At 28.2% G+C, this 22,758-nt stretch overlaps 1 protein-coding gene across 1 annotated transcript in view; it reads right to left on the bottom strand.

Moving 5' to 3' along the window:
- The window catches only part of LOC107441959 (putative lipid scramblase CLPTM1), a 58,747-nt gene that overhangs the window by 3,005 nt on the left and 32,984 nt on the right, over nucleotides 1-22,758 (bottom strand). Inside the window, exons 7-11 of the mRNA XM_087166500.1 lie at nucleotides 20,228-20,330; nucleotides 8,789-9,027; nucleotides 4,664-4,950; nucleotides 3,686-3,821; nucleotides 368-535 (exon numbers count right to left, since the gene is read on the bottom strand). Coding sequence (XP_087022626.1) covers nucleotides 368-535; nucleotides 3,686-3,821; nucleotides 4,664-4,950; nucleotides 8,789-9,027; nucleotides 20,228-20,330 — 933 coding nt within the window. The remainder of the gene's footprint in view (nucleotides 1-367; nucleotides 536-3,685; nucleotides 3,822-4,663; nucleotides 4,951-8,788; nucleotides 9,028-20,227; nucleotides 20,331-22,758) is intronic.

Here is a 22,758-nt window from a genome sequence, read left to right as displayed (position 1 = left end):
AAAGCTTTTCCTTTGCCTGAGGGCAGTTTCCCAAAACACCACTAACTCTATAATTTGTCTACAATAAGAACTCCCCTACTCTCGCCTCAAAGTCTGAGGGCGTCTGCTACTATAAAAACAAGAATTGCGCATTTCAGGGAGGGTGGGTAGCTTCTCTTCACTCTAGGGTTATCACAATAGACCGGAGAAAAAGATTCTATTTCTCTCACCGACCTGAGCCAAAACCGGTCCTAAGCAGCGACCAAACACCCCTACTTGAAATAGTTATACCTGGTTACCGTAGTCACCGCTACGTGTCTAGACGAAACTCTAGGCGAGTTCTTACTTCAGACAAATTCTACTTTGGACACAGTAAAAAAATACTCACCATCTCTGAAACAACCGATTCTGTACATTGTTGGCATTTTAATGACAAAAGCAAATATGTCATCAATAAAAGTGTTGAGGAACTTATATGACAGCATTCGCCAAGGAAGGTGTGCAACTGACTTCAATTTGTAGTTGATGAAAAGTTGAGGTGTCATCATTATGAAACCTAAGCAAAAATTGGATTAGTAACATTTGCAGAATGATTATTTCAGTTTATTATCAAAAAAAAAAAAAACATACCTATAATTCTCAAGAGAAAAAAATTAGAAGATTTTATTTAATTCATTCCATAATTTTTCAGGAGAAGAAATCATAATTAGGGGTGGCGCATTTTATCAAAAGAAAAAAGATTTTAAAATATCAGAATTATCATATCCTTGAAATTTGTGCACGTTATAGACGTTTGTTAAGAAATGGATGAAAAGAATTTATCCTCAATATCGCAGATCATAAATTTTGGGTGTTTAGACTACTAAATTATTTTTTTTTCTCTTTTTAAAATATCAGCGTTTGAAGGGAAAATGTATTTTATTCTGCATGGAAATTAGAAAATGTAGAATATTTCAAATGGTTTTAAATCACGAACCACTTTTAGTAAAAAACGGATCAGGAAGATCAAGTACAGGTAGTTTTCAAATTGTAGCAAAATCACTGAACAAAACCACAAGAGATTTAATCTGAAGCGAAATGAAAAGGAGATGAATTATTGCTTTTTATTATCAATATTATTTTTATTTCATAACCTTCCTCGAACAGCCGACCCAATTTTTTGGGTTTACGACTGTGATTTATGCAACTCATTAGTGTTGTAATTTTGAACCCAATCCAGAATATTGGGAGAAATGTTGCATTCGTGGTGGTTTTTGAGGGAAGGGAAAACATGGAGGAGAAAACTATTAAAACCTCCCACAATTAGTCTGACGGCAAGGGGACTCGAACCCATCAGCCTTCTACCACAGAGGATATTTTACGTCAGCACTGTGGTCAGTGCAAGCCGAATGTGGAATTATATTGCTACGGAATACCATCCAGCAATCGCTTGATAAATCGCCCGGCATGGATCTCTTCCCAAGCACCTAACTGTCAGCAGGGAACAATTCATTTACTTTCAATTTCGAATTATTGGTGATTGGATTGGAGGGCCTTTCAGTCCTGTATTGTATATACCACTACACAAAAATAGAATTCCAATTCACTAGTATATAAGACATGTTAACTCGATTCTATGATGGGGTACCTTTTCATAGAAGAAGGTTGACATGTGATTGATAACTACAATTTCCCTTCACCTCTTTGAAGCAGGGATTTCAGAATCACAAGGCCTTGCTCAAATAAATGTTGCAGCCTATTATTGTTCTGCTGTTGCCTTCCCCATAAAAAAAATTGTGAATGAGGAGCAATGAAATACTTAACCAATTTAAAAAAAAAAAATCACAAACATATTTTCTTCTGAGCCATGGTGGAGCAGGAGATAGAGCGCTCACCACCCAATGAGGTGAAAGGGGTACGAATTCGGGCAATGGCTGGTCGGTTCAAATTCCGCATTCGGCTCACACCGACCACAGTGCTGACGTAAAAAAAGTATCAGTGGTAGGATGATTCATGGGGTGGGGTTCTCTTACTGTCGCACTACATAGAGAGGTTTTCTTCTCCATGTAATGCAAATGCGGCTTATTTCCATCAAAAAGTTCTCCATGAAGGCACATTTCTCCCAATAATTGATCCAGTAGTTTTCCCTTGTCTTCTAGATTGAATTCAAAACTACAGAGCTGAACATTGGTAGCGGTAAACTTAAAATTTGGTCGGCAATTCAACAACGGTTATAAAAAAAGCTTATTCTTTTAGTACATATATTAAAATCTGAACATGAAATATTTTTAAAAAATACAAATTTAGTATTATTATAACTGTACTTTTGATTAAATTAAAATATGCATACTTTTACAGTTTTACTCGTAGTGTAATCTTACATTTAACGTTTCGACACTGAAGAAGGTTAATTATAGAACTACCTTGTTTTAATTTAATTCATACAAGCGAATGTGTTAATTATTGCATCAATTTAAATGTAATAAAACTCCTCTAAAATAATCATATAATTTATTTAGAAACTTCTATTCATCTGTTCAATTATCCATCTCTGAACAAAAAGATATAAAAATGTGATTTAAAATAAATATATATAAACACCCAGTTACTGCAACAGCCATGTGGAATGATAAGCAATTTTATCCCACATTTATTCAAGAGACAGGGTTGCCACTTGAATAAATGTGATGTTGTTTTTAACTGCTGTAAAAACTTAAGGAAAAAAAGGAAAAGCTAAACATATTTTGATAATTTTATAGTAAAGAATAAATTTAATATAGCTGAAATATTCTCCTTAAATATCCTTTGAGTGGTTACCATTTTTTTAAAGACAAAAATAAAAACAGGGTATCTGCAACATTTTAGACTTTCAAATTCATTACTAATTAATTCCAAGAACTTTTCACGACTTAACGAAGTTACTATTTTCTCCAACAAAAACAAAACAATAAATTTAAAAAAGCATTATAATAATATTAAGTGAAATGATAGGTAGAACCAAAACTCTGCATCTTCATATTTAAAGATTTTAAATTTAAAAAACAGAGCAAAGAAAGAGTTGAAGGAATAAAATAGCTGAAATAAATACAAAAGCAAATAATTTTTTTTCCTCTTTTTTTTTCTGCAGAATTATATTCTAAAGACACTTTTCTTGTTCATTGGAAAGGAAAAAAAAAATACTCCAGATTTTTCTGTTCTCATTTCGGAATAAAAAACATTTACCAATGACTGCCTTGTTTCAGCTAGGATTTGAAATTAATAAAAAAAAATAAATAAATAAATAAAAAAAACAATAACAAAAATTCTGAAATCACAGAAGTTTAAAAGATAGTTCCCTCTAGAAATGATGTTCTTCCTTTCATTTTTAGAAAGAACAAAAAATTTTTAAGGAGCATAATAAAATCATTTTATATTTTAATAAAATATGACTGTGAGTGGGGATTTTGTTACAAATTCAGATATTCCGAACACCATGAAATTGGGTGGGTGGGGGTAAATTCCATTTTTAAATTAAATTAAAAATTAGATTTTTCAGTGACCTAAATTCATGTGTTTTTCCTTTTTTTTAAATAGGTAAAATCATGACAAATTTTGTTCAATACTGAAATTTATAACTTTCCATGATTTCTCATAACTTTTCAGGTGCGCAGATACCCTGGCATTAGTTAACATGAAACACAAAAAATGAGAAATGAAATAGAAGATTAAAAAAAAAATATTCACATACCAAAAGTTAATAAGAATCCATAAAGCATGCCTAAAACCCATGAATACCATCCTTTATGTTCCAGATAAAGGAGTGAGTAGACAGCATAGCACCCTAACAGAGGAAACAATGCCCAAGACAAATATCGGAATGCCAACTAAAGAAAGTGAGAAAACAGAGAATAAGAGCAAACAGTTTTTTTTCTCAATTTTTAAAGAATTGAGAATTTGAAAATCTGTATAAAAAAACTAAAAAAATTTTCTCTCCAATCTTATGTTTTTTTTTAAAATCTATTAAAAACAATTTTACTAGAACTTTTCAAGATCCTACTTGAACTTTGGTTCAGAGTTGGTCAGTCCTATTTTTTCATGCCACTTTCATTATTTCTTTTTCTTCTTGAAACAAAACAATCACTGTAGGTTTTTTGCCTCGCCTGCTCTTTCACAAAGGTAAAGACACTCTCCTTGCCCCTTTTGTAAAACTTTTTTATTTCGACAAAAAAATGCTCTTTTTCTACTTAGAAAAAGACATAGTAGCATCATTAAACTTCAAATTATAATAAGCAAACCAAAATTTTTTTCATTTTTGTAAGAATTATTATTAAAATTTTAATTAATTACGATTAAAACTTTTTAAGAGGAAATGTCTTTCTGCAGGAACTCTATGAAGTTCTATGACAATGTTGCTGCAATTCTCCCACAGGGTGTATACATATGAAATTTCTTTATCTTTTCTCTTTGTATTATAAAGATTTTAATTTTTAAAGTTTAAATAAATATCAATGCAAATTGTTATTATAGATTATTTCTATATCATTGCAATTATTCTGAAAACAATATATGGTGTTAAATATTATTGTTACTGTACCCTTCCAATAAATGGACAATTTTAGTGAGAGGACAATTTTTTTAGAACAAGTGTGTCTAAACTGTAAATACTTAAAAAGTGAAAAAAATTTCTTATAAAAAAAGAAATAAAAATAAATTAAGTTATACTTACTATGTCATACTGTTTCGTAGAAGATTCCACATATGAACCTTTGTCTGTAATTTTTATTTTAGGTATTATACCAAAGAGCTTTTGCTCTCGGTTAATTTCAATATTTGACACTTTATGAATTTTCCATATTTCAATGAGAAGTCCAACAAACACAGATATTCTCACAACCATATTAGTATCATTATCTAAAACATAAAGGAGAACAACCACTGACTGAAAAACATTGAAGAAAACAGAACGCACTGATAAGCCTTCAAGGGATTTTCTGTTGTTCCAAAACTGAATATCTGAAAGAAAAAAATTAATCTGAATATAGGATTCAAAAAGGACATGATGTACCAAACTGTTTGTAAAGCAAATCAAAAGGTAAGATACACAGTGCAAATTATCTTTAAAAAAAAAAACGGTACATAATACACAAGTCAAAATTTTTGATGGTAACCATCAACAATTCTATCATGAACCATTTTTTGATGGTAAACAACATAAGTAATCATCAACCCAATGTAGGAATTCAGACTGATTTATGATGGCATAACATAAGAATAGCAACTTGTTTTGATGGTTTGTTCAGGTTGAAAAATCAGAAATTTCCATCATAGTTTCTTAGAAATCAAATGTTGGAACAATCATGAACAACCATCATCCCAATGTAGGAGTTTGGAATGATTGATGATGGACCAACATAAAAAAAAAATTGTTCTGATGGTATATTCCTAAGAACCAGCAAGAATTCCCATTAAACCATCATGGAAATGTCTAGTTGGAACCATCATCATGAATCATTGGTCCAAGAGAATCAAAATTCTCTTAATGGTTAACTATCATAGAGAGTTAACCATCATAGAAGCATTTTTCATTATTCCATGATGGAAATTGTTGGTATATCAAAAACTATGAACGCTTAATGGAAAATGTTGGAGATCATCAAATGATATTGAACCATCATGAATCACACTGAAATCAACATAAACCATCAAAATTTTTTGATGGCACCATCAAGAATTTTGACTTGTATACACAAATGCTTTCAAAAGTGAATAAAATCAGACAAAAGTGTTAATGCACTAAAATGATATAAACAGGTGAAAATTTTACGTAGGTAATAAAATAAAAAGTTATTAAAAACAGCACAATATTTTTAATAATTTTATTAACTTTTTATTTAAAGAAGAGCATAAATTTTATTAATTATTTATGCACTTCATTTAAGGAATCTTTCATTCATATAATAGAGCTAGAGAGCATTTATTCATAAAATAGAGATTGTGGTTGAATGAATTGTGAAAACATTGCATAGAACAATGCGAAAAGCACGCTTTTGCTGGTGAAAATCGACATGGTACAGAAAAAAAAATCTAAATTTCAAAAAGGGAAAAATCAAGCACTTTTTAAAAACAGACAAATGAACCGATGGTACACCGAAATAGATTGTGGTCCATGTGGCAGAATTTTTTCGAGCTATCTATGACAAAACTTTCTAGCACTAATATTATTCTGCAAGATACTTTTAATAATAACAAACATATATGTTACTAATTTAAAATCAGGGTTGGGTTTTTGACGTCAAAAAGTGGTTTTTGACATGACAAGGGTATAATACTGGTTTAAACCGTCAAAAATGTCAAAAACTGGAGTTTGCCAAGAAAATATATAAACTTCAAAACTACCAACAGTTGCCATGCATTATATTGAAATTTAATTATACTATAGGTAATCAGCAGGTTTTAAAATATTTTTTAATTAAAATTAAAGTAAAATAACAGATTTAAAATCTCAGAAATTTATATTCAAATGCATGTGCAGAAAAATTTTGCACAAAATTTTTTTAAATATTTATATTTTGAAAAAAAAAATTTTTTTTTTTGATACTTAAGAAAATTAAAAGTTTATTACTATGCATTTTTGGCATATAAGGAACATATAACTAATATTTATAAGGAACTTACAAGTTATGTTGTATAAATACAAACTTGATACAAGTGTATGAAAAAAATTTTTAATGTTATACCGAATATCTTTATTATCCAGTATGTTAATTTGAATTTAAAAGTATAGTTATATTTGGGAATAATAATAAATATAATTCATATTGTTTATTATATTTATTTATAATTATTACACTTATCATTTTAAAACAATTTTTACCTCTTAATTTTTTATTCTCCACTTGTATTAAGAATACAAGTAATACATATCTTGAAAGCAAGAAGTAATTATTCAACAGCTGAATATTTAGATATTCAACAAAACTATATACAGTATTCAGCAAAATGAAATTCACAAGTATTTGGATAAACTAAATTTTCAGCATAGTAAATGAATAGGCTGAATATACTGTAAATCGACACTAACTACTCTGCGTATCAGAAAGCACTTAAATTTGTATTGTCTTATGTTAAAAAGATTATTAAGAAGATTTAAAAGAATATTAAAAAGATTTTTCTTTAAAAGATGTCTAATGTACAAAACTGCTAATATTTATCTTTATAATGTCTAATTTTTAGTATAATCTATACTATACACCAAATTTGGTTATAAATAAATTTCTTAATAATATCACTGCAGATTTTCAATAACACATGAAAATGAATACATAATATTACAAAAGATGTGAGCTTTCAAAAGTACAAGATTTTGGTTACTATTCAAAATATAAGTGTTTCTTCAAAATTTTAAATTTATTTTTTCTAGAACATATTTAGAAACACTATCCTTTATAAAAAATATATAAATTTTATGTATTAATTAAATTTCACATATAAATATAGGTTTTTGACATTTTCGACATTTTTGACAGTGAGGTTTTTGACGTGACGGTTTAAACCATGGTTTAAACCGTCAAAAACTGTCACATGTCAAAAACCTGCCAACCCTGTTTAAAATAAAATAAAAATTGCATTTACAAAAAAAAAAAAACAATATTTTTTATTGAACATGCAATAGTTTTTTATTTTAATATTATGGGTGATATTCTTGCATTTTGTTTGGAGCGAATGCACAAATTATTTCCTTCCTTGCATTTTGTAAATAATCCTCACAATAAAAAAATAATTAAAAATATTCGTAATTGCCAAAAAATAGAATTGTGAAAACCTTGAATAAAACAATATGAAAAGCCCGCTTTTGCATATATGTGGCGAAAATCGACATGGTAAAGAAAAAATATATCATTTTCAAAAAGAGAAAACTAAGAACCCTTTAAAAATACCCAATGAAAATAGTTAGTACCTTTAAGGGCTTCTAAAAACGGATGTCGAAAATAAGCTCCTTTAAGCACTTTTTAAAAACGCTATGCACCAAGTAAGAACATACACTCTAAAAGTATTTTAAGACTGAATTTATTTTTCTGACCAATTAACACATTTGAATTTTCAGAAATTTATAGCTCAGATTCCAAAATGTACTTTCTATAAGGATATTAAATCCAATATCTAATTTTTTACAACAAACAAGATAAAAATAACAACTAACCATGTACATCTTTTTATATCAATCACTGAATTATAAACCACTCATTTTTTCTTTACATATCTCTACTTATTTTTTCCCATCATCATTATTCATATTTTGTTCTATCTCTATAAATTTCTCTTTTTCAATATATATATATATATATATATATATATATAATCTAAATTTTACTTCTGCCAGCATTTCAAAACATTGGCAAAAAATAAAAACAAGAAAATTTAGATACAACAATATTCCGAATATTGTTTAAGCAGGCAAGTATTGAATTTCAATCTCATCTTTACTAATGAGCAATACCATTACTTGATCATTTTGCAATAATTACAGTTAACAATGTTAACATTAAAATACAATTTTTATTTAAACAGAAAATATTTGTTGCATTTTTAAGGAAAAACAAATATTTTAATATTACAAACAAATAGAAAAATATTAATTTTTGAAACTTAATCTATTGACTTTCTCTCAGGACTGAAGAGTGGCCAACCATGTGTAAGAGGTAGACTCCTAGCTTAATAACAAGGGAATTTATAGAATTTTGTGACAGGGGGAGGAAGAATGAAAATAACAAGAAAAATAAAATTTGCTATTTAGTTAAATTTGGTCTCCTTGATCAGCAAAAATTCGAGAGACAACATAGTTAATACATACCATTTTTAAAAGCAAGGAACTCAAAGATGCTGTGTACAATAGAAACAACAAAGGTGAGTCCAAGAAGGTAGGGAGAAGTCTCCAATAGAGCTTCCTTCATCGAATCTTGATCGTCGTCACTCTCTTCCATCAGATCTTGACCAAGGAAAGAAGTCCATCGGGATCTCATGGCCTGAGCAGTGTACAACTGCCATCGGAACAGTGACAGAGGTTGAAATGTCAGGTGTACAGGTAAAGTACTGTAATAATGATTATTTGTGTTAATTACTGAAAACTAATATGATTTACTGAAATTCAAAGGTTTGTACAAGGTATCTGCTATATTTTAGATTTTCAAATTCAAGACTTTCCATAACTAATTCTAAGAATTTTTCACGACTTAACGAAGTTTCTCCGACAAAAACACAACAATCGATTTAAAAAAGCATTATAATATTAATTTAAATGATGGGAATAAACAAAACTGTTATACTCAGTATCTTCATATTTATAGATTTCAAATTTAAAAAACAAAGTAAAGAAAGAGTTGAAGCAATAAAATAGCTAAAAAAATATATATATACATAAACAAATAACTTAATACAGTCAGATATATGTAGATATTTAAATCTGTTTTATTTCTTCTTAAAAGAAAGTGTAATATAAATAGCCTAAACCAGAATTTTAAATTGATCAAATAAAAATTCTAAAAGAGAAGTTTAAAAGAAATTTTGCTCTAGAAATGATGTTCTTTCTTTCAATTTTTGAAAGCACACCATAATTTTTAAAGAACAGGATAAAAACATTTTATATTTTAATAAAATATGACTATGAGTGGGGATTTTGTTACAAATTCAGATATTCAGAACACGGTGATAATATAGATTTTTCAGTGGAATTAGATTTTTTGGCAACCTAAATCCATAACTTTCGATGATTTTTTTTATTTTCAAAAAATAGTTAAAATCATGAAATTTTATGACAAATTTTGTTCAATACAGAAATCCATGACTTTCCATGATTTCTCATGATTTTCCAGGTGCGTAGATATCCTGTTTGTAAAAGAGACAGAGGTTAAAATGTTAGGTGCACAGGTAAGGTGATAAAAATAATATAAATAAAAAATAACCCAATGATTACTTGCGTAAATTCTGAAACTAATATGATTTACTGAAATTCAAAAGAGAAAGTATACATATATTAGATGAGTATTTTCAAAGATAACAAATTGTTATTAATTTTGAGCTTTAGAGTAAATAACTCAAGTTGGCTCTTGAAAGATTAAGGTAAGTTACTCTGATGCCCTGTTGTATAGTTTGTCTATGGTAAGAACTCCTCCTGCCACAAAGTCTGAGGCTGTTATAGAAACAAGAATAGTGTATTTCAGGGAGGGTAGCTTTTCTTTACTCTATGGCTAACCCAATAGACAGAAGAAAACTTGGCAGTGACTATACCTCGTTATAGTCATTGCCACAGGTCCAGACATATGGCTTGGGGAGTTCCTACTTTAGACAAACTATAAATAAGTATATAAAAACACTAAGTAACATCAGGAGAGAACAATTATTTTGTGAACATATGAATGGGCAATCTTCAAAAAGATGTATAATAAAGATATATTAAAAAGTATAGTATACCTGTGATATAATTTTATAATCTAATGTCTATTCTAAATTTTATTTTACGATTCCTCAGAAAAGAATACAAAACAGAGTCACAAATTATTATTTCAGTAGGAAAAATGCATACCTGCTAACATTGGAAAAATAAAATAACAAAGATTTTACTAGCGACATTTTTTTGGCTACGAGTAAAGTTTTGATGCATAATCATGTAAGTCAAAAAGAGAAACTCAAAATTGGAAATAATATAAACATTTACATACACAGAAGGAAAAAAAAAGTATATAATCTGAATTTAAAGAAAAATTTTTTACACCATTATTTATAATTACTTAAACTACAGTCGAACCCCGCTATAGTGAACCTGGGATATAGTGAACACTCGGATGTAGTGAACTTTTTTAGCGGTCCCGTCCGTATTCCTATTCAAATAATGTTATTTTTAACGCTTATAGTGAACAGCTTAGAACTTGGAAACTCGGTTATAGTGGACTCAAATTTCATTTCTTTAAATATCTTTTTCAGTCCTCCATCTTTAAACTTGTAGGTGTTGGGACTGAAAATAAATGCATTCCTATAAAATGAGTCATATTACTCTCCTTTATGCTTATCACTTTTAACTATACTGTAATAAATGTCAAACAGATCATTTATCTTATACTCCCCCCTCCCTGACAAGCCTCGCTTTCTCTCTTTTCCCCAAGCTTGCTCTACAACTAGTTAACTTGGCCACCTGCTGAATTTTTGGAATTTTCTTATCTGTTCAAACCATATTCTTTACAAATCACCCCTGGACAATCAAGCTGGGGAATAATTTAACTCATTCTACAGCTGTGAAATTGGCAAATTCTCTAAAGAGAAAAGCGTTTTCGATAGAGGACAAAGTTAAAATTGTAAAGCGTATTGATGATGGAACCAATCAATCGACACTGTGCAAGGAATTTTCCTTGTCAAAATCTACAGTTTCAAACATTTGGAAAAATCGAAGTGCAATTCTTGCGGCATACGACAAAAACATGGTTTCTTCGAAAAAACTGCGTAGAGCTGAAAGAGAAAACGTAGAAGATGCTTTGTCAAGATGACTCGAAATCTAGTACAAAATGTAAAAATCTTGCATTCTTTGCACATTGTAGATAAGAAAATTGATGAACTCAATTTAAAATCAAATTGTGTTCAATCAAAAATCACGTAATTGCTTTTTCCATCAATTTTTGCTTTATTATCTGTTAATTAGTTAATAACTTTTTTAAATAACTTATGCAAAATTGCAAAGCAAATTTTCAATCATTCAACTGTCTTATGCAAAAAATATTCTTCAAAAAATTTGGATATAGTGAACCATCGGTTATAGTGGACACATTACTGAGTCCGCAGACGGTTCACTATAGCGGGGTTCGACTGTATTAACACTCAACATATTGCAGTACTGGCAATAGCACTATCTGCTGTATTTTTGCCACCAGTGGATATCTTATCACCAAAATTTCTTCAATAGTCTATATATATTTAACAATATAATTAATATATTTTCATTAAGCATAAGAAAATATTTCCAGGTGATAATACATCAATAAGTTTTTATATTTATTTAAATTTCAATATAGAGTCATTTTATACTGTATTTTATTCAAACAGTGCTCTTTATAAAATTCATTGATATAATTTTCTTTAAACCAATATCAAAAGTCAAGTGTTTAAATAATGTTGTTTGTACTTTATTAGCACTATTATTTTAAGAGATATTCAACATTCACAAATACAAAATTGTCAAATTTCTTGCTGCATATACTATAGAGCAAAACTAGATAAATTAATAAATTTTAAATTAAATTTTTAAATTTTTTTTTTCTTATTTGAAATTAGAATATTTAAAGAATTCTAATCTAACCACATTGTTCCTTAGTTTAAATTAGTAAATTGTTTTTGTTTTTACAACTAAGCAATTCCATGGTGTGGGATGTAAAAAATTAACATTAATTTCGTACAAAAACTATATTATAAAACGTAAGCTTATAATCATCAAATTTTTAGTACATTCTAATCTATCGAAAAACAATTTGTTTATAAAAACTGATTATAATAAGTTCAAATTAAACTAATTAAATTGTCGGTATCGGATGTAAATTGCAATAAAGCAAAAAATGATTACTCCTTTACAAACTGTCTAAACTCTGCAAATATGTCTGTAATTTAAATGTAAACTTGACTCAACTTTGAAGCTGACATTTGAATAAAAAATTCTATGCAGTTCTAAACTTGTAAAATATGATAAATAATTAATTTCAAATTTTTTACTTCAGAGTCAGATGTAAATTTTTCAAGTTGGACATAAATTTAAGTTAATGATAACCATTATAATGACTGAAAATTACTTTAATTTAAATCTTAAAACTATAAGCATTATTTTTTTTAACTAAATAGCTTCTTTATATTTCAATTGCCTTCTATTTTCTGTTGGAATAGATGGATCAATGTGTTTTATAAAATTTTTCGTTTTGTAAAAGTTAGTTAAAAATCATTCATTTTAGTTTTAACTGTGCAACCTATATTAACAATAGTGTAAATAGAACTCATATTTAAGCAATATTTCCTTAAATTTGACAATTTTAAAAACCCTGGATTAAAAGGATTGCAATTTTTCTTAAATATATATATACATAGGAAAAATGCTGAAAAGTTTCATTATTTTTAGATACAATAAAAAAATCTATTGAAAAAAAAGTCACTGTACATTAAAAGGAAAGAAAACAATTTTTTTTTAATGTATTATAAGCCTATAAAAAAAAGAAAAAAAGATCTCGGAAAAAAAGATTGTTTCGTGTAGAAAAAATTATAATTTAATAGCTTTATTTATCGCTTACATTAAATTAAATAATCGTTTCGTGCAGTTCTTACAATCTATCGTATTTGATGTTTCAAAGCAGACGATATCAACTGATACACCTTTTACTTGTATTTAGTAGCACTGATACACCTTTTACTTGTATTTAGTAGCACAACTAGTGGTAAAGAAGAAGGAGCATATGTACCCAATTGTAGCATTAGAAATGTGCCAAATATATATTTAAAAAAAATTTTATATGAATTCCAAAATAAATTTTATGTTTTTTTAATACCCTTCTCTCCAGTTTGTTTTACCAATTTACTAACAATTTTTTGTCCCATTTAACTAAAAATTGAAAAGGATTAGTGTTATTGTTGTAGCTTGCTATGCAAGTAGGTTTTCTTTTTTCTTTTTTTTTTTTTTCAAAAAATACTAATTTCTTTCTTTACTGAAAAAAATGAATAACTACAGAATGTTCTGAAAATTTTTTTTAATAAATACATACATTTTTCAAGCAAAATGATTGCTTTAAAATGTTCGAAATGAAGTTAAATTGTTTCTCAAAAAATTAAAACTGAGTTGCTTACCTCAAATAAAAAAACTTAATAAAATAAAAATATATAGAAACTTCATTGATCAATTTTAACGGATGGTAAAATAATTTAAATTAAGAAAAAAATTCCAGCCTTTCTTTGAAATTCCCTGATTTTTCCAGTATAAGGATTCCCTAACAATTGCAGGTTTTCAAGGTGGGTGGCTACCCTGTTTTAGTTATTTTTAACATACATGTTAGTTTATTCAAGAATTATGTAAAATCAGATGAATTTTCACCTTTTTTGCATAAGAAAAATTATTAGCGAAAAATTTTAACAGTATATAGTTTACCATCAAAAAAGTATTCTGAAAAAGTTATTGTAACTTACTGTATTTTTGGACAGGTTAAATATAGCACAAATAACTTGATATATTAATTTGTTTATTAACTGGTTTGAATTCCATAAGTTTATGACAGGGACCCAGGGCTCGAAGAAAGTCAGAAATTTTACCCGTCCCCGAGGACGGCTTGTCCAACAATGTACCCGTCCTCCTTTGAAGCTAACACGTAGCTTCTAATTAAATAAAAATATCATTTTCTCTTATTTATTACAAGCATTTATATAAATTGCACAATGAATTAGTAGTTACTAGGATTACAAATACTAGGTTATTAATAGTAAAACCTAGTATTTCTTTTATGAAATAATTTATTTCTTTTATGAAATAATTTAAATGACAAAAGTCAAGTTATCTGGAATGTCAATTTATCCGAGGGTACTTCATTTTTTAAATGAAACAAATATGACGTTTGCCAGTTCCACAATCAAGGCAATGATTTACAGAGATTTCTGCACAGAAATCTGAAAGGGGTAGATGTTCATAAGGTAGATGTTGAATTTAGGTAGATGTTCATAATTGCGTTTAACGCTTCTTGTTTAAGACCAGTACGTAATGTGTTTTTTTGTAAGCTCATTGCTGAAAAGCCTCTTTCAACCACTGCAGTACTCCCAGACAGAGAAAACATCAATTCCACCAAGCGCAATATGTTGCTGTATTTCTAGATTAGAGGGTCATTTTAGAAGTGAGGCGCTAGACTCTTGTAAGATAACAAAAATTTAAAATGTATCACGAATATTAACGGGAAAATGGGCGTCCGGACGGACACCGGATTTGAGATATTTGTTGTCCGCAGGGAATTTTTGACCGCCGAGGACAGGCGGACGGGTGGTTTTTCGAGCCCTGCAGGGACCTTAAATTTCAATATATTTTGATTTTTATTATTTTTAACATACACATTAGTTTATTCAAGAATTATGTAAAAACAAATAAATGTTCACATTTTTTGTAAAAGAAAAATTTATAAGCAAAAAATTTTAACAGTTTACTATCAAAAAATTATTCTGAAAAAGTTATTGTAACTCAGGGATGAGATTAGCCAAAAAGCAAAAAAGCTGAATTTCCACGATAGTAAATTTTACGCAAGCGCAACCCTTTAATAATAACAGTTTAAGGTAATAAATAATGTGTTGACATACAATTGTGTACTAATCTATCATTATATAAATGATTACATTGATACTTAACATTTTTTAGTGAAAATAAAAATTACCACCTGAAAAAATAAATCTGGAAATTATATTTTTCCCCAGTTCACATAAGAGACAATTATTACTTGAAAAACTACCTGGTTTAGCAAATTAAAACTACTGAGAATATACATTAATATTTCATTTCTTTTAATAAATACTGTAATGTGATTTATAGCAAATATATCAGTAATAATCAGTAATCTTTTTCCCCAAAAACAAATTAAATTAAATCTCTTTTTAAGTTATTGCTTTTGTTCGCTATATCTTTTATGTTTTCTACATTTAGCCGTTAGTCCATCTTCAAACATCTTGTGACAAATCCTATTTTTTCTTCTTTGCAAGCACAGAATGTAAGTTTTGAATATATTCCCTTCCAGTTTCTCTGATGTTGTAACACTTACATATACTAATAATCGTCCTTAGAAAAACAGTCACCTTTGTAGTAACTAATTTTAAAAAAATGTACTTCTTACAAGAATCGTGATAGTTGATCTTAAAATTGCGTGAATATGAATAACAATTATGGGTTTTGAAATCACATGAATATGAAACTAGATATATGATTTTGAAAATGAGAAAATACATACAGGGATATAGAATTTTTAAAACGTGTAAATACAAATCACGATTCATAATTTTTAGATCGCGTAAATACGAATCATGATGCGTAATTTTTAGATTGCATAAATAAGAATTATGATGCATAATTTTTAGAATGCGTGAATGAGAATCCCAATGCCTTATTTTAAAATCACGTATAAATACGAAAATCAATGTTTGATATTATAAACCGCATGAGCAAATCAAGACATTGAATTTTAAACTTGCGAGAATCGCTACATAGGTTTTTAAAAAGGTGTAAATACGAATCACAATATCGTAAAATATTAATTCAATTTTCAAATATTAATTCATTAAATAAATTTAATAATTTTAGTTTTATATGATTGTAAATTGTAATTATTTAATCAAAAATAACATATTTTAAAGATAACATCAGTGATAATTTCTAACTTATAGCTGTATATGAACAAAAAAATAGTCATCAGCATAATGAAAAAAGTTTGGGTTGTCGTCAGCATAATATTAATAAGTTTGGGCTGCATCAGCATAAAATTAATAAGTTTGGGTTGTCATCAGCATAAAATTATTTTTGGGTTGTCATCAGCATAATACTAAAAGTTTGGGTTGTCATCAGCAGAAAATTAAGTTTGGGCTGTCATCAGCATAAAAACTATTTTTGGGTTGTCATCAGCATAAAATTTTTTTTGGGTTGTCATCAGCATAATATTAAAAGTTTGGGTTGTCATCAGCATAATATTAATAAGTTTGGGCTGTCATCAGCATAAAAATTATTTTTGGGTTGTCATCAGCATAATATTAATAAGTTTGGGTTGTCATCAGCATAAAATTAATAAGTTTGGGTTGTCATCAGCATAAAATTAATAAGTTTGGGTTGTCATCAGCATAAAATTAAGTTTGGGTTGTCATCAGCATAATATTAATAAGTCTGGGTTGTCATCAGCATAAAATTATTTTTGGGTTGTCATCAGCATAATACTAAAAGTTTGGGTTGTCATCAGCATAAAATTAAGTTTGGGCTGTCATCAGCATAAAAAAGTTTTTTTGGGTTGTCATCAGCATAAAATTAATAAGTTTGGGTTGTCATCAGCATAATATTAATAAGTCTGGGTTGTCATCAGCATAAATTTTTTTTGGGGTTGTCATCAGCATAATATTAAAAGTTTGGGTTGTCATCAGCATAATATTAATAAGTTTGGGTTGTCATTAGCATAAAATTAATAAGTTTGGGTTGTCATGAGCATAAAATTATTTTTGGGTTGTCATCAGGAATGTCTAATGGAATTGTTTTTTTTAAATTTTATTATGTAAAATTTAAGCAAAAAGATAAAGTAGTTATTTAAAGAGGTGTCTAATCTTAATAACTGTTTTACAATTATTATTGTGTACATTAAATATTATACTAATCTATTATTATAAAAACGATTACATTGATACTTAACATTTAGTGAAAAAAAAATTACCAATTGAAAAAATAAAGCTGGAAATTATATTTTTCCTCAGTAATAAGAGACAATTATTACTTGAAAAACTACCTGGTTTAGCAAATTAAAACTACTGAGAATATACATTAACTAGCTGCCCTTACTGTGGGAGCAACAATGGCCAATCTAATATGGTGTCCCTGAAAGAGTGGCCAACAAATCTGCCCTTCAGGTGCCTGTATGACCTATGTCATTATCCAGGTGGGCATTGGAAAAAAAAATATTTCCTTTTATTTATTGCTAAGAATGTTTTTATGCTATTTTTTACTCAATTTTCGAATAAATTTTTTTAAATTAAAAATAACGATTTTACTTTTTTTTTAAATTTAAAATATTAGCAAATTTTAATAATAATTATTTATTCTGTTTAATTTAAATACCAATGAAAGAAAAAGGATAAATTATAAAAATAGAGAAGTTAAGCTAAAGAAGTATGAAAATTGTGTTAAAACTCTCTATACTATTTGCATCAAATTTTATTTGTTTTACTAGGAGGCTCCGCCCCCTGCTCGCTAACGCTCGCCAACCCCCGAGAATTGCTACGCAATCCTATGTGGTTCACGCTGTGAACCATGGCTCTCTGCGCTCGCTTGCCAATGAACACAATGTTCTAGCACAAAGACATAGTATATTATCATCAAAGACATAGTATTTTATCATCAAAGACATAGTATTGTACTTATGTAGAAGAATTCTATCAATTTGCTTTTAAAAAAGTATATTAGCTATTTAGATTGTACATGGTGAAAAAATCAAAACATTAGCTAAATAAGAAACATAATAAATTATAAAGCATAAAGCAAAATAAATTATCTGAGATAATAACCCTCAAAAAGTCTTTCATTTTCAAGAACACAAAAATTTGTTTTATCGCCAAATAAAATATTTTTTGGTGATCAGCATTATTGAAATCAATTTCTATATTAATTAACATTTGTGATAAAGTACATAGCATTTTAGAACAAAATAAGGATGTTTTACATACAATAAATTAAAATGCATGGCTGCTAGCATCACCCGAGAAATACCACGTGGAGGTCGCCATGCTGCATTTCTAATCGGGGTGTTTTGACTTTGTCAGTTCCCCTTGCCTACTGCCAATAGAACTTTCAATTAAATTTTTTTCCAAAAAACATTTTTTTCTGCAAAGCTCTAAGAAATTAACACTAAGCATTTAGAATTTCTTTGAAAACACAATTATAGATTTGGCATCTTGGAGCAATTACTGAAAGGCTGTCAAATGACTTAACTCTTGACAGGCCAACATAAAGTTGTCCATGACTAAAAACTTGACTACATCTTTAACAGTTATTATTGCACTTGATCTCTGCAATCTACGCCTTCCATAACATTCCTCAATACTTTCTTTCTATACAAAAATTGCTATTTTAGTTTGAAAAATTACATGACAATCAGCAACTGTTTAGATAATTGTTTCGTATTTGATAAGAATTTTGCATTTTATAGCATAAATAACAGCAATTATAAATAAAATTTTGATGATGAGTTAATTAACTCTTTTTCCCCAAAAATTTTTTTTTAATTAAATCCCTTTTTAAGTGATTGCTTTTGTTTGCTTGGGACCCCTGAAAGGCTTGTCAGAAGCAGCGTCGTTTGAACTACGAAAATCGGATCCATCTGGAGGGCGGGTAAAAAATTCAGAAAATCTTATCTGCTGCGTGTAAAGGGGAGAAAATAGGTAAAATAAGTAAAAATGAGAAAGGATTGGTAGCTATGTAGTTTGAATTTTCTGTTCCTTTTTGAAAATCGGTGAATTTTCTGAAAAAGCAGAATACTAATTTTAAAAAATGACATTTTTAGAAAATCTGAATTTTTGATAAAAAAAGCTGAAATTTAAGAGATAAAAGTGAAAAAAGCGGAAATCCGCTAAAAAACGGAAAAATCTCATCCCTGGTAACTAAAAAAACCTGTAGCAGAATTTTTTCGAGCTTTCTGTGACAATTCTCTCTAGTACTAATACCTTTTTGAAAGGCATTTTTAAAGTAGCAAATATATGTGTAACTAATTTTAATTAACAAAAGAGATTTCTGTTATAAAAAAAAGGGCTGTCATGTACAGAATAGAACAGTATATAATTTTTTTAATTATAAATGCAAGAATTTTTTTTAAATTTAAATATAAAAGAAAACATATTCTAATATTATTGGCGATATTCTCCTGTTTTAAAAAAATATTTGTATAGTTAACATTTTTTAAGTTTTTGCTATTTTGAAATTACTTTTTATAATATCAATCTAAAATTCTAGATAAAGCCAGTCATTGCAGAATTTTTGTTATACCCAAAAGAAAGTAGAGGCTCTGAGAATTTTCTTTCCACCTGGTGATATCAGTTTAAATTAGACAATATGACAGGGATTACTGAAAAATTAATGAGAATTCTGATTTATTGTAAGAAAAAATACTGTTTTTATTATAGGAGATTCAATTGATTTAAATCTTTTACAGCCGATTGCTAGGGGTAACATTCCGTAGTTAATTTAATATTCATAATTCAGTAGATATTCAGTGAGAATTCGGATTAATTCTAAGAAAAAATACTGTTTTTATTATAGGAGATTCATTTGATTTAAATCTTTTACAGCTGATTGCCATGAGTAACATTTTGTAGTCAATTTGATATTCATAATTCAGTAGCGCTTTAAATGTATGTATATATATATATATATATATATATATATATATATATATATATATATATATATATATATATATATATATATATATATATATATATATATATATATATATATATATATATATATATAAATCAAAGGCAGTTGTTGATAAAAGGTAATGCTTACTTTACAGTTTCATTGATAGGAGTATATTCTCTCAGTAAGTTCCAATAATCATTGACATAGAGGATTGGATAGTAATCACCAGAAATAGGGTCAAATTCAACAACTATAAAAAGAGAGAGCATTTATTACTAATGCTAAATTATTCGGCAGATATCTCTTAAGCAATAAAAGCAGCAATAGCATAACTGATAATGTGACAAACCTCACTTTTTATTTGACTGAAAAGAAAACAAATGCCATGTGAAAAAAAACTAGTATACATTACATTCAACTTTAACAGGGTGCATAGTCATATTCTTCAACAAAAAATAAGCACCTTTTAATGACTCAAAAATATTTTTAAGCACTACCTACATTAACAAAATGCAAAATAATTTTGAAACACTTTACATGGATCATGATAAAATAACTAGTTTCTGACAGGAAACTCTTTTAACAAGAACACATTTAAACTACATAAAGTAATAACATATTTGCAAATTTTTTCTGAGAAGAGTCCAAATATGATATAAAAAATTTAAAACTACTTTTTTCTTCAAAAAAAAATAAATTTATTTGTACATAATTTATTAAAATACTGAACAGCTTTTATTTTGATACTGTTAATAATGCATAAGATTAACTTTTTTCGCAATAGCAAATTCTAAAAATCATTTAAAAACTCTTAATTCTCTTCAATAACTAAAGAGAAATTTAATTACAGTAGAGTCCGATAATCCAAGCCCCGGTTATCCGAGTTTCCGCTTTAACCGAGCTATCAAATATTTTATGGATTTTTTTGTTCTAGTTTATTTTTTATTTTTAAAAATACAGCCGAAAAATAAATCTGGATTTTATCTTCCAAACACTCAGGAAGACGAAATCCAACAACTTGATCCGATGAAATTGTCGTTAATATCGTCAATAATGAAAATGAATCTAGCGAAGATGATGAAGACAGTGATGATTAAAAGCAACACATAAAAATCTCTCATACAGATGAACTAAGAGCTATCGAAAATGCTATTGAATATATAGAACAAGAAAAACAGGTGACACCAGAAATCCCTAAAAAATGGCGAAACATTGCTGCAGAAAAGCACCAAAGTTATGTAAAACAAAAAAAGATTAAGGACTTTTTTTAAATAAAAACTATTTAATTCTAGTAAAGTATGCTTTTTATATGTTTTTAAGTAAGCCTTTTCATTTTAATATGAATTACGTATACTTATGAATTACGTATATGAATTACGTATTAATGGTATACTCGTATAAATGTTGTATTTGTTAAAAATATTACATTTATACCTACTCTTCATCTTTCCTTTTCGTACTCTTCATTTTAACCGAATTTCTCAGCTATCCGAGTTAGTCGCGGTTCACATTAACTCGGATAATCGGGACTCTACTGTACTACTACTTACGATTGGTAAGTGTAAACATAGATTCTAAATAGTGAGGCAGAAATCTAGAAATTCACTCACATTTTTTTCACACAGTTACGGAATCAAAATATCGATTTTGAAAATTTTTTTTTAACCCTTGAGCCTTTTCTGTTATTTACTTCAAAACAACGATGCATGCATTGATCTTATAACAAAACTGAGTAGAGGGCATTTATGGCTAAATTAAAAGGGATATATTCATTGATATCTTTTTAGTCTTGCTGCTTAAATCTGGAGAGAAAAAAATCCCTATGTTTTCCCTATACATATTATACAAAATATATTAAGAGGAAATAACAATTACTGTGCTCTTGTGTGAGCTATATTGGGCTAATTATATGTACAGTACAGAACCCGTTATCCGGAAATCAGAAAACCGGAAAACCGAAAAACCGGAACGAAATTCGATAAATTTTCCCGCTATTTAAAAAAAAATTTTCTTCTTACTCATAAGATTTTAGGATTTTTCTTTCTTTTTTGAAAGATGTTTACCTTACCATCATTTTAGAAATAATCATTAGTGTATTACTTCATCGTTTTTTCTTCTTTTTAAGATTATTTCTAAATATTTTTCTAATTTTTGTTGGGTTTAACAATAAAAAAACCGCTTTTTGTAGCGAATCAGAAAACCGGAAAAATCAGTTATCCGGAATAGCGATGGTCCCGATCGTTCCGGATAATCGGTTCCCTACTGTATTTGTTGTAATTGCTGGAAAAACAGCTGAACATGCTTAAAAAATGCTATAGTTAATGAAAAAGTTTAATATAGATGAAATATCATGTTTAAATATACCATAGACTGCGCTTTGTTTGGTCACCATTTTTTAAAAGACAAAAATAAGAAACAAAATTCCCCGTATTTTCCCAGTCTGTAAAGAAAAAATCAAAATTCCCTGCTATTTTAGGTGATTTTTAAATTCCCTATATTTTCCAGGTTTTCGATGTGGAATGGCAACTCTGCATTATTTTGAACTTCAGTTTCCATACAAATTATCGATTGCATTTTATATAGAATCATTTTTAAAAACAATTAATGATAACTTCACGCAAAAATTTATACAATGCAAATAAGCTTAAGGATTATGTAACAGGAGGTGTAGTCAAATT

The sequence above is a fragment of the Parasteatoda tepidariorum genome, chromosome 6, assembly GCF_982258835.1.
Source record: "Parasteatoda tepidariorum strain Cologne lab strain chromosome 6, Ptep-v5.0, whole genome shotgun sequence".
Taxonomy (NCBI): domain Eukaryota; kingdom Metazoa; phylum Arthropoda; class Arachnida; order Araneae; family Theridiidae; genus Parasteatoda; species Parasteatoda tepidariorum.
This window is presented reverse-complemented; position numbering and strand designations above follow the sequence as displayed.